The 13,285-nt window shown below is 39.6% G+C and overlaps 1 protein-coding gene across 1 annotated transcript; it reads left to right on the top strand.

The window, feature by feature from the left end:
• The first annotated feature begins 865 nt into the window (after nucleotides 1-865).
• LOC149819432 (protein transport protein SEC16A homolog) lies at nucleotides 866-12,459 on the top strand. The gene is made up of 13 exons (XM_089984485.1): nucleotides 866-3,310; nucleotides 3,490-3,810; nucleotides 5,003-5,131; nucleotides 5,212-5,334; nucleotides 5,497-5,667; nucleotides 5,968-6,093; nucleotides 6,172-6,306; nucleotides 9,967-10,094; nucleotides 10,166-10,277; nucleotides 10,354-10,671; nucleotides 10,789-10,902; nucleotides 11,001-11,299; nucleotides 11,455-12,459. Exons 1-13 carry the CDS (start codon nucleotides 1,373-1,375, stop codon nucleotides 12,023-12,025), a joined length of 4,485 nt encoding a protein of 1,494 aa, XP_089840611.1. The 5' UTR covers nucleotides 866-1,372; the 3' UTR covers nucleotides 12,026-12,459.
• Nucleotides 12,460-13,285: the final 826 nt, after the last annotated feature.

Genomic DNA, 13,285 nt, shown 5'->3' with positions numbered 1-13,285 from the left:
CACTGCCAGTGACCATGACTCGACCCAAATAAGGGTGTCAATGGGCCTGGTTTACCCGAACCAAACCCTATGGGGTCTGGGTATGGTGATAAATAAGAAGACCCGATTAAGATCCAGGTTCGGAGGTCCGATTAATACATGGACTTGGGTATAGTTTATGAAATTTTATACCAGACTCTGACCGGATCGGAGCTTATTTTTCAATGTAAAAATGATAAAAAAAAATATCATTTTATCGGGTATGGTCCGGGTTTGGTTCATGTAGTTCTTATTGGGTCTGGGTATGGTTTTTTTATATTGGACTCGATTAGACCTAGATCCAGACTTGATACCATACCCAAAAATCTGGTTCTGGATCCGAGCCAAACCCGACCCGTTGACACCCCTAGACCCAAACCCAACCCCTTATGTATAAGGCTCACACACACCCTCCCCAAACAAGCCTTACCTAAACCATCACGATTTACGACCAACCAACTCCAAACTGGGGGCCCACATGTGATTGGCCAATGAGGAACCAATTGGGGACAGCTTAGCCAATTCCCAAATATTGCGTTGCAAGAGCGGTCTTTTCTATCAAAACCGACGCGTGCAATCCATGGATCAACAAGAAGTGCAAATATTTTAATGCACCATTTCTACGTTGTCTTCTCTCTCTCTCTCTCTCTCTCTCTCTCTCTCTCTCTCTCTAAGAGTTTCCTCTCGGTTTTTCTCACTCTAGAATCCATTGGTATTTGGTAATGGAGGTATACCCCATCTACTTTTCTCTGTATTTTTATTTTATTTTAGTTAGATCTTCTTTTGGTATATTTGTTTTGTGAACGAGTCAGACATGCGATTGCGTACTTTGTTTCTCATTCGAGCACCAAATTGTCCAATCTGTTGATGGGTGTTGGCTTTTTCGGTCATTGTGCGTTTGGTGTGATTCCCGGGGCGTGTTTGATCTGTTTAGGGATTGAATTGAGTGATTGATTCTGTTTTTTTTTTTTTTTGCTATTGGTTGGTGCTGTAGATCCATGTGGGTGGTGAGGTTTGGGGGCAAGGAGGTGGTTGTGAGATCTGGGTCGGCATTGTTGGTTGATTTGTGATGTGGGTTTTGGAGATTAGAGGCTTTTCGGCGTTTTTGACTCTCTGAATTGGGGGAGGGGTGGGGGAGCGTTTTTCGAGGGTGGGGTTTCGGTTTGTTGGTGGGTTATGTTTGCATCGTTTGATTATTGTCTTGGTGGATCTGGGGTTTTCGAGGTGTGGGTTGATGTGAATTTTGGTTGGTTTGGGGGAATTCGAGGTGAAGAGCGCATGAATTGTTGCGGCGGGAGAGATTGGGTGTTTCAGTCCAAGGGTGTAGTGTTTGTTCTTAGTTTTTGATCCCTCGATGGCGACTCCTCCATTTCTTGTGGAGGATCAGACGGATGAAGATTTTTTTGACAAGCTTGTCGATGATGAAATCGGGATCGATGGTTCTTCTACAGCAGGGTTGCAGGAAGGTGGTGATTTGAGCGGGATCGATGATGGCCTGCCAGTGGCCTCTTCGTTGGCTGACCTTTCTTTAAGTGAATCTGAAAATCTTTCAGTGGTTGCAACAGATGGGGCTGCTATTGGAAAAGCGAGCTCTTTGGAGATTGAGAACTCAATTGGATTTGAACAAGAGAAAGATGGTCAGGTTGCAGAAGAGAGTATTTCTAGCTTAACTTTTCAATCCAAGCCGTCTGTAGAATCTGCAGATTTGGCGGCAGATGGAGTCAACTCTAATGATTCAGAGTCGGATTTTTCATTTGGTAAAGGAAGTCGACCAGCTCGGACAAGCGTGAAGGAGGTTCAGTGGAGCAGTTTCTATACAGATAACACTGAAAGTGATCTTGGCGGGTTTGGTTCTTACTCTGATTTATTCACTGGACTGGGTAATGATATAGCTGGACAGGTTGGAATGGAGCAAGGCATTAAATTCTCATCAATATCGTCGGAACCACACACTGATTTTGTTCATGAAAAGGGTCATCAAGATGAAACAACCAATGCTGCACTGTATTCGTATTCATCTGTTGTATCTGATAGTTCTTGTAAACCCGATTCTCAGAAGGAGGTAGCTGAGAATGACTCAAATAATTGGGAGTCAACCTACAAATCAGAATCTCTAGCTTATGGTGCTAGTGGAGCTCAGACAGCAGATCAGCAGCTTGAATACAAAAGTGAATATTGGGAAAATCTGTATCCTGGTTGGAGGTATGATTACATTACAGGGCAGTGGCATCAAGTAGATGGTTATGATGGAGATGCCTCTAGTTCTCATGCAACTGTTGCAGATAACTTGGAGAGTTCTCAAGAAAATAAGCTTCCAAATGCTGCTGTGAGCAATGTATTGCTGGATCGTAGGTCAGAAATTTTTTATTTGCAGCAAAAGACAGAGTCTGTCGTGGAAACCATAGCAGATAAGTGCACAACCGAGAGCATTTCCAACTGGGATTTGACTTCTCAGGGCAATGCTGGGTACCCTTCACATATGTGTTTCTATGAGCAGTACCCAGGCTGGTACTATGACACTATCACTCAACAGTGGCATCAGCTGGATGTACAGGTTGATCAGTCTGGAAAGACGGTTGATAGTAACTGTGAGCATGTGTATGGCCAGCAAACTCATGGCGATGGTGCTTCTTGTGGTAATGCATTGGCTGATAAAAGTTCAATGACTATATCCAGTGAACTAGGCCCAACGGAAGAATACCCCAATCAAGAACAAGGGTCTGACTGGGCACAGTCCATGAGCAGCTATACCCATAAGGACCAGGCATCAAGTTCTCCGCAACAAGAAGCGTTGTATTCTGATTGGGGTTCTGTGGACGCTGCTTCTGGAAAAGTTTCTTCTTACCATCAAACTAATGGTCATTTCTATTCTCAAGGAAATACGTATGAATCAACAGGGGATATGAAATATTATGCAGGTCATCAGATTGGTTTTAAGACCCCAGAAGCGGTTTCCTCTTATGGACAGGCAAACCACAGTTATGAATGTATTGCTAGTGGAGCTAGGCTGCAAAGTCTTTCCTTTCCCAAGAACATTTATGGCTTTGATCAGTTAAATGTTGCACAGGACCATCAGTCCTATTATGGCCATGCTAACTATGGAAATCAGCAACCAAAAGATAATCTCCAAGCAGGAGATTTGTCCTACTCATCTGTCTCCTATGATTCTGCTCAGGGGAGAACATCATCTGGTCGTCCTCTGCATGCATTGGTAACATTTGGATTTGGTGGAAGACTTGTGGTCATGAAAGTGAATGATCCTTTCAACAGAAACTCAACACTTGACAACCAGGTAACTTCGTTATCTTGATTGACATTTTTTGAATCTCAATATGCGACCTCACAGGACTCCATTTGAAATTATGGGACTTATTCTGAAGGTATATCATTATGTGTTTGTTTATTCATTTTTTTCTTTATTGTGGTCTTAAAGATGCTAACATTTTCGGTTTATGTATATTTTATGTGAAGGATCCTGCAGGAGGTGTGATTTCAGTTCATAACTTGATGGATGTTGTGGTAGATGAATCTGGTGTAGGAAGCTATGGAAGCAGTGCACATGATTACTTTTATACTTTATGCCAGCAGTCTTTGCCCGGTCCTCTTGTTGGTGGAAATGTTGCTAACAAGGATGTTCATAAATGGATTGATGAGAGAATTGCCACTTGTGAATCTTGCAATGTTGACTACAGAAAGGGTGATTCATTGCGATTGCTGTTGTCCTTGCTAAAATTATCTTGTCTGCGTTATGGAAAACTCCGTTCTCCTTTTGGCGTTGAAGCAGCATCACAGGTAAGTCATAAATGAGTACCTTTCAGTAAGAACACTGCAAATTTTGAATCTCAAACTTTGTATATTTACTCATAGCCTATTGAGCAGTATGCATTGTAGAATTAAGGAAAGTTTCTTGTTGGTTGAACAGGGAAAACTGAATATCAAATTGGAAGTGAAATAGTTGAATTTCACAAATTTTATTTGGGATTCGTTATTAGTTTGAGTTCCAATTTGCCAAATGTTAGAGTCAACTGCAGACTGTGGGTAATGCATCCCAGATTCATGAACTCTTCCTGTTAGTTCTCATTAGTTCCTTGTGATTACACAAAGTTATGCTGGAATTGGAATTGGAATTGGAATTGGAATTGTGGGCTAGTAATAACATTAGTGTATGTGTATGTATTGGAGCTAGGACTTTAAGGGTTGAAGTTGTTATAATTAGATATAGATGACAGTTGTCGTAAAAACCCCAATTCAAGGAAAATAAAAAACTTAAGAGCATAGCATGGACTGTGTTTTTTTATCTGTTTGATGTTTCTCTCCATTCTTGAGGCCAAGTTTCAACTTTATGGTAGCTGAAGCCTAAATATATGCATGCCAAGCAAATATTGTGTTGAGGGAAGGAGTTTGATATGTATTGTTAGCATGAATTGATCAATTAAAGAGCCATCTAAATATAATTCGTAAAGTGTTATTCACAATCTTTGGCACATCTCGTTGCCTGAACAAATCACATTCCTTCATCATTCATTTTCACTAGCCAAGTGTTTGCATTATGGGACCAATCCATTGTCTTAAGTATATGGAAACTTTGGGTGTCAGCAGGGTATCTCTGCATGAACACAGAAACGAAGATCCACTTTTTTCATGGTATCCCAGATCCTCCCATAAGCCTGCTTTGGTCGCATGGCAGTACCACTTTAAAAGAAGAGCATGATTATATTAGTTTTAGTGAGGAGCAAATATTTGCTTTTGTCTTATCGTTTTAGTGTGATTTGCATGTCAAATTGATGGGTGTTAATTTTGGGTTTTTATTTTTGAGTCCTATATTCTAGTATTTTGGGTTGTAAACTGTTATTTTTTGTTTTTTTTATGTTAGAAAGTAATTATTAGTTCTTGCTACATCAGTTGGATAATATGGGTTGTTGGATACATAGATGATATGAAGTCAGGTTTTCTTCAATGTGTTTTTCTCTTTTCTTTTTGACAGGAAAATGATGGACCAGAATCTGCTGTAACCAAGCTTTTTGCATCTTCTAGAAGGAATGACATGCAATTAAGTGAGTATGGTTCCTGTACACAATGTCTGCAGCCTGTGCCTTCGGAAGGACAGATGAGGGTAGGAGCAAAATGTGAACCATTACCAGAAGCTGTTTTTTTTTCTATAGTGAGTTGTACTGATTCATTTCCTTTCTGTAGTCTACTGCGATTGAGGTGCAGAAACTTCTTGTTGCTGGTCAACGGCTAGAAGCTCTGCAGTGTGCACAAGAGGGCCAATTGTGGGGCCCTGCTCTTGTTCTTGCTGGAAAGCTTGGTGACAAGGTTTGTCCATATTCTGTTAATCCATCATGTAAGTCTGTTTAGTTCTGATATAGTACACATGATTTGCATCAAGATATACATCTTAAACAGTCATGCATTATGATGAATGATATTCTAGGTCGCTTCTGAAGCTTACACTTTTGTGTCATTTGGTGAAACCAGTTTTATGTAGATACTGTGAAGCAAATGGCACATCGCCAGTTTATTTCTGGGTCACCTTTGCGGACACTATGCTTGCTTATAGCAGGGCAACCAGCTGATGTATTTTCTTCTGAAAGTACAATAAGTCCTAGGCATTCTGGGGCAGTTGGTGTCTCCCCACCTCCAGCTCAGGTGAATTTTTATACACAGTACTTGGAACATGCATTGGAGTTGCTTCTTAATTTTGATATTATATGTTATGTTATTCTAGTTTCAAGTCATAACCCCAGTAATCTATTATTGTTTTTGGTCCCTTGGCTAACGAGTCTGTGCTGCTAGTAGCTTTTCATCAGGAGAAAGTGCACTTGTTTCCAACAGCAATTAGTAGCTGGTGGTTATGACTTGTAGGACCTTTGTTGCATGTAGCCCTTGTTTTCTGAAAAAATACGTGGCTGCTTGCCTAAATGGGATATATTTAATTTTTTGTGTCAGACTCGTGCAAGTGGCATGCTGGATGATTGGGAAGAGAACTTGGCCATTATAATTGCAAACAGAACAAAAGATGATGAGCTTGTGATTATTCATCTTGGAGATTGTCTTTGGAAGGAAACAGGCGAGGTGTGGATCTTTGGTTAAGTTTGTTGTGCAGTTAGTACGTCTATGCAATATTGGTTTTACAGATGAGTGATATTGCAGGTTACTGCTGCCCATGCCTGCTACTTAGTTGCAGAAACAAACTTTGAGTCATTTTCAGACACTGCTAGGCTGTGTCTAATTGGTACCGACCACTGGAATTTTCCACGAACATATGCTAGTCCTGACGCTATCCAGGTGAATGTCATTTGGTGATAATTATTTTCATGTCAAAGTTGCTTCTTCTGGGCATTCAACTGCTATTAGTTGCGTATTGGAAGTTCATACATATTGTCTTGGTTGGCTTTTTTTTTTGTCAATTCTGTTGTTAATAGGCTCATGTGTTATGCTCATTAAGTATGTCTGCTAAAATCATAAAAAAAAATGAATCTTATCTTACTGCTGTGTCGTATATATCCATGTAAAAATATCACTATATTTTTAAAATCCTAAAATATCTCAATGCATTGAAAACAACATTAGATGTCAGACTATCACAACTATGTTACAAGAATTTATTCTCATCCAAGATTTAACTGAAAAGAACATTTGAAATTTCTTTTCCCAATTTTTCATTAAAATCAAGATTTCCCCTAGTGAGTTTTTTTAAAATCTCCCAAGGTGCTCTCGTGTAGTTCCTCTGAGCTACACTTGCTGTGACTTCCATGAAGCCAAGAACATCGCTTGCAATGTATTGAATAAAATAGGTTCTAATTTTGAATGTATTGGGGAAACATATGGAGGTTGTAGCGATTCACAAATTGTGATTGGAGAAGGGAAGAGGCTTGTGGGTTGGCAGTATGTTTTTTTGTCTATAATTATTTAAACATACATGGCCAATGTCTAGTTTTTCTCTAATTTTATCTGAGAGTTTATCAAATGATGGTAAAATTTGTTGTTTGTCATAGATACCATGCACAAACTGAGTGTTAGAGATTATAAAATGGTGCATTATCATACTTATTAAATTGTGTAGATTTACTTTATTTTATTTAATCTTTCACTGTGAGCATGTGGCTAGCAATTCATTGGTATCACAATAGTCACAAATATCGGTCTTGGCTATATCTCGGCAAGGAAAAATCTTTGGGTATTATCATTTTTTTATAAATATCGAGAAAATCTTAGGAAAAATCTGGAAAAATAAAAAATAAAAAAAGTTGGAAAAAATAAGAAAAAAAACATGTTAAGCAAAGAAGCTATAAAACATGAATATAAATATAAATAAGAAAAAAATATATGTTAAGCAAAGAAGCAATAAAAGATGAACACGAAACATAAATATAAAATTCCGGAGATTTTCTTGATATTCTCTCAAAATTATCGCAATAAATTTAAATTCCCAATATTCATAATATCGCAAGATTGTGCCTGTAAAAACAAATTTTTTATTTTACAGTGACAATATGGTGATATTTTGAAAATATCACCAATATCTGTGACTATGGTGTAGACCTATTGAACCATATATTGTTCTTTCTTTTCAACTCTAGAATTTAACCTTACCACAAAGTGAAGGTACTTTGTTAATTGTGTGTGTCTGTGTATATCCAAGTCATTTTTTGAGTTCTATCATCCATAAAGAGGGTGCATAAAATGTTCCCAAGGTGATGGTTGGAATCATTAACTTGGAGTAACAAAGATTTCTAAAGAATCCTTATTAATTAAAGCTTTTAGTTCTATGTCACAAAGGAGGTGAGCAAACTCATAAAGATGGATCACACCACATTGGAAGCTATGTCACATGGGTGCGGGTGCGGGTGTGACACGGGTGCGGCGCAATTTCAAAAATTTTGGACACGGGGACTCGGCTATATATATTTAAATATATATATTTAAATATATATATTTAAATATATATATATATAAATCATTTTTTTAGTTTTTTGCCCTAAAATGACAAATATAGACTTGGTCAACATTGACCGAGTCCAAAACGTGGACGGACTAGGCCCCGGTGCGTTGACCGAGTCCGACTCTTCGTTGACCGTGTCTGCCCGATGTCCGAAGCCGCACCCGTGCCGGGGCATGTCGATGCGGGTGCGTCGACCCCCTAGCCGAGTCCGTGTGACATAGATTGGAAGCTTCTTAGATAGGTGGGAAACGTGTTTCCCTGAAACTCGCTTCGGAAGTGCGATAATCCTCACTTCCAAAACTTGACGTGAATCTCGATTCTCCCATGCTTCTCCTATGCTTTCCATATGCTCCACCCATGCTTCTCCTATGCTTTCCACATGCTCTGTCCATGCCTCTTCACACTCGCTTCTCATGTGCTTTCTCTAAATTGGTAATCTTTTTAGATTTCAACAAAAAAATAATCCTTACACTAAAACATCATGAAATTTAAGAATAGTCATTTTTATATTAGTTGCATTCCATTTCGATTCCCATTCAATTCTCATATCGCTTTCTTTTGTATTCCTCAGTTTTCACTTCCTATAAATTCTAAAATGCCTCACTTCTCGCTTCCGCTTTCTAGTTTAGCAACCTTGGATCAAAGACTTGTATCTTTTTTCAATTGTCTGAATGCAAAAAAGCAACAATTAGGTAACAAACAATACTGTTTTCCAAGAATTTAGGACTGTAAAGAAGTGCTCTTATAGCATCTCAGTTGATGTCTAAATCATGATTCAGTTATGTTATTGAGATAAACTGTTACTTTGAGGTGAGTTTGATCATGTCATTTACACAGTTTATGCCGGATTTGTGTATCATTTATGAAGAAAAGTGATTTACTGATTCTCTGATCACTTCCAAGTATCTTTAATCATTTGTATATTAAAGTACTGCCTTCTTGAGGCATGTTTGAGGTACACATCATAAGTTGCATGTTTAGATCATCTTCGAACTTATGTCACGAAGACACAGGTGTGGGCACAAGCAAAAAACAGATACAAGGCACAAATACATAGTTTTTGTGAGAAATAGGACACATGAACGCTATATATGTGAATAAAAAATAAATTCAAGGTCATGTATAAATGTATTAATTATGATTTATTCTCAAATTTATTAAGGATAGCACAACAAAATCATAATAGTTAATGCATAATAAAAAAAATAGCCCAAAATACATTTATGATGTACACGTCATAGTCTGTCATGCGTGATGTCCTTGTGTTGTGTCAATGGACACAACTCATCACCATGTTGTAATTATCGTATCAGAACCTGTATCAGAAGGGTTGGCGATAAGGTGTATTGTATCATAAGATACGGAAAAAAACATATTTTAAAAATCACCAAAAAAATGCAAAAAAACAGAAGAAAATTCCAAAAAAATCATACAATAAAATAAAAACAAAAGAAATCAAGTGTTAGCATTATGAATAATTAAGCATACACATGTGCTACTATGACATGTTAAATGATATCATAACAAACTAACAACTAACAAAAACAAATTACTATTAAAGAGTCACATTAGATAACAAACAAAAGATAAATGCTGAGTAAACAAATTAATAAATTACAAAAACAAAATAAAATTTAAAATAACTGAATGTCATATTGTATCACATTAAAGATTGAGGGGTGTATATCGTATCGCATGGACCAATGATACTGCGATATACGATATGATATGATACTGATATTACTGGCTCAACATCTGATGGCACCTAGACCTGTCATTGATGCAAAACATGCCATTATATTCAATGCACCAAGAATATTGTTTCTTGGTTACTTGTCCTGTTATATCCGGTGCATTACAATTGGCATCTCCTTAGGCAAACAAGTCTTCAATAGCCTGAGCAACTTGTGCTGCTTCCTGAGGGTGCTTTAATTGGCTCTTTTGTTGTTTGCCTTTCAGTCTTTCGCCATATGACCTAATGCATCTTTTGACTATTTGAACAGAGAACGGAATTGTATGAATATGCAAAAGTTCTTGGCAATTCTCAGTTTATCTTGCAACCATTTCAGCCATATAAGCTTATCTATGCCCACATGCTGGCTGAGGTGGGAAAGGTTTCGGAATCTTTGAGGTTAGTTGTCTAAGTCACTCCGTCTTGTGTTCTTTCACCTTTCCATGTCTTATTGTAAGCTGGTTAATCAGATATTGTCAAGCAATACTCAAGTTATTGAAGAGTGCTGCTCGTACAGTTGATGTTGAAACATGGAAACTTTTGGCATCTTCCTTGGAAGAGCGCCTCCGAACCCATCAGCAGGTGACTTTCTTTTCTCATGGTACTCATTCGTAGTTTGACGATCTTGTGTTAGTTAACCATACTCTCTCATCTTTAGGGAGGATATGCCTCAAATTTGGTTCCTGCAAAATTGATGGGCAAGGTCCTTACTAGCATTGATCGGTCCATCCACCGGATTATTGGTGCACCATTACCACCATTACCACCAGTCACCCAGGGCAGTACACAAAATGTTGAAACTTATGATCACTCTGTTGTCCGTAAGTTGTCAAATGAATCATCAAGAACAGGTGTTACATCATTGATGCCATCAGCATCAATGGAGCCTATTAGTGAATGGGCTGGTGATAGCAGTAGAAAGACAATGCACACTAGAAGTATTTCTGAGCCAGATATTGGAAGAAACCCAAAACAGGTGAAAATGTGCATATCACTTGTCTCTTTATATTCCACTTTTTTTAATGGATGCCCATTTGCCCTCGCAGTTGCCACCATATGTGTTTATCATTGTCCATTGGGTTTGTATGCACAGGGGTCTTCATCAGACACACATGGCAAAGCATCAAACACAGGTGGTACTCGCTTGGGTCGTTTTGGTTCACAGCTTCTTCAGAAGGCTGTGGGCTTGGTCTCAAGAACTCGTCAGGTACTCACTTGGCTTGCTATCCACCGTGACCATTCTGCCAATGTTTTTGTCATTTGTTTGCATGAGACCCCGGTGAATATGCTCTGGCTCTTTTATAGGCTAAGCTAGGGGAGAAGAACAAGTTCTACTATGATGAGAAGCTCAAGAGATGGGTAGAGGAAGGTGTTGATCCACAAGCCGAATCAGCTGAACTGGCACCACCTCCAATAACTGCTGCATTTCGGAATGATGTATCCAGTTACAACACCAACAATGCAACTAAAAGTCAAAGCTCATTGCCTAATGGTGTAGCGGAGAGCAAAATTCCACCCCCATCTGAACATAGTTCTGGCATTCCACCAATCCCACCCAGCACAAACCAGTTCTCAGCACGTGGCCGACTTGGTGTTCGTTCTAGGTAGAAACTTCAACAAATATTGCATGTCTGTCACTTTTTTTTTCATTTTGAAGTTCCATATTAGCAGCTCTGAAGTCGCTGTGCTCAACATATACAACTTGGCGATGTCAAATTAGCTCGGCTGGTCTTTAGACACTTCTTTTGTGCTTTCTCAGGTATGTGGACACTTTCAACAAGGGTGGAGGGGCCAACCCTACAAACATGTTTCAGGCACCTGCCCTTTCTGGTCCAAAGCCTGGTGGGGGTGGGGGTGCTGCCAAGTTTTTCATCCCCACTCCCACAACTTTAGCGGAAGCTGATATTGATCGGACTGCAGATGCTACTGTAAGTGAAACCAATCTAGGACCTGCTGCCAATGAGAGCTCTATATCATCATCACCGTCATCATCATCACCACCATCATCATCATTAGCATCGTCAGCATCATCATCCATGCACCGGTTCCCGAGCATGAATAACATCACCCCCGCTAGCAAGGGAATGGGTGGGCTGGGAAATAGGCCTGGCCTATTCTCATCTCATTCTCGTGCGGCTTCATGGAGTGGTGGCCACACAGAGGCATTGTTAGTTAGTGCGAGTTTGGGAGAAAGAAGACTACTAACAGAAACATTGGGCAGTCCATCCTCCTCATCACCTCCTAGCCGTTTTTCAGCAGTTCACAACAGTATGAGCATGTCAACAGATGCTGGTAGTTTTGGAGATGACTTGCAAGAAGTTGAGCTCTGAGAAATGCCTGCCGGATAGAACCTTGATTCTATGGCGTTCAAGCCTCAGGATGAACTTGCCAGTGTCATTTCGCAAAAGGGGGTTTGATTGGTTCGCAGGAAGCAAAGTGAAAGGTCTACTTTGTTGAGATGCTGTACTCTGTTACCTGAATTCTCCTCGGCTTTTGGGCTTGATCCTGCAGCCTACTCTCTCTCTCTCAGTGGAAGGGAGTCGGTGGCTATGCAATATCAAATATTTGGCCACCATTGTACAGCCAATTTGTTGATTTATTGGAGACTGAAATTCCAAAAAGGATGAAGAGCAGTAAGGTTTCTTCTCTTAAAACCTGGAAAAGAGCTACACATTGCAATTGAAAAAATAAATTTTTTCCCTTCTTTCCCCATAACATTGTTTCTTGGTCCAACCAAAATTATAAAATGATCGATTGAAGAGCACATTTTTTGGCAGAGTTGAATTGTCTGCTTTTAGAAGAGCTTGCTTCATAGCAATTATTTGGAAAATGAGGGTTATATAATTGTATTGCTGTTACCATGATCCTCCCATGATAAGACGTTCAGTCTTAACTCTTAAACATCACTTATATTGGCATTTTATCATATTTTTGTGATAAATTGATAAATAAGCAAAAAACTGATAAATTGATTTTATCACCATTAATTTATCATGATTTTTTGTTACATTCGTGATAAATTTGTCAGTACAAAGTTGTCCAAAATAATTTTAGGGAGAACATTCTGTTCTGAACTCTCAGACTATTTTCAATTTTTGAGTTCACATTGACCAAAAAGCAAGAGAAGGGGGGCTCATGCCTAGGGATGGCAATGGACCGGGGCAGGGGACAGGGTCTCCACCCCCGCCCCGTCTCAAGATTAGAACCTCCATCCCCGCACGGGGATGGATTTTAACCTCTACCCCCGCCTTCATCCCTGTTTCATGTCCTTCATCCCCAGTTCAAACGGGGATGAGGCAGGGCGGGCCCCGTTTCGCTGTAGTCTATTGCCATCCTTTAGAAGGACTGGGGATGGGGTGGGGAAATGTGTAAGTCCATGGATTTTAACCTTCGTCCCCGCCTCCATCACCGTTTCATACCCTTCATCCCCTGTCCAAATGGGGCGAGCGGGGCAGGGCCCCGCTTTCCCCCAGTCCACTGCCATCCCTACTCATGCCACAAGGTCAAAGCTGGGTGGACTCTCGAATGGGCAGGCAGTACCTCAAGTGTTTTTTTTGTTTTTTTGTTTTTTAAAGGCAAGCTGGGGTTAG

Source organism: Nuphar pumila, chromosome 13 (genome assembly GCF_984573655.1).
Source record: "Nuphar pumila chromosome 13, dmNupPumi1.hap1.1, whole genome shotgun sequence".
NCBI lineage: Eukaryota > Viridiplantae > Streptophyta > Magnoliopsida > Nymphaeales > Nymphaeaceae > Nuphar > Nuphar pumila.
The sequence above is the reverse complement of the archived record's forward strand: the minus strand, read 5'-3'. Positions and strand labels throughout refer to the sequence as shown.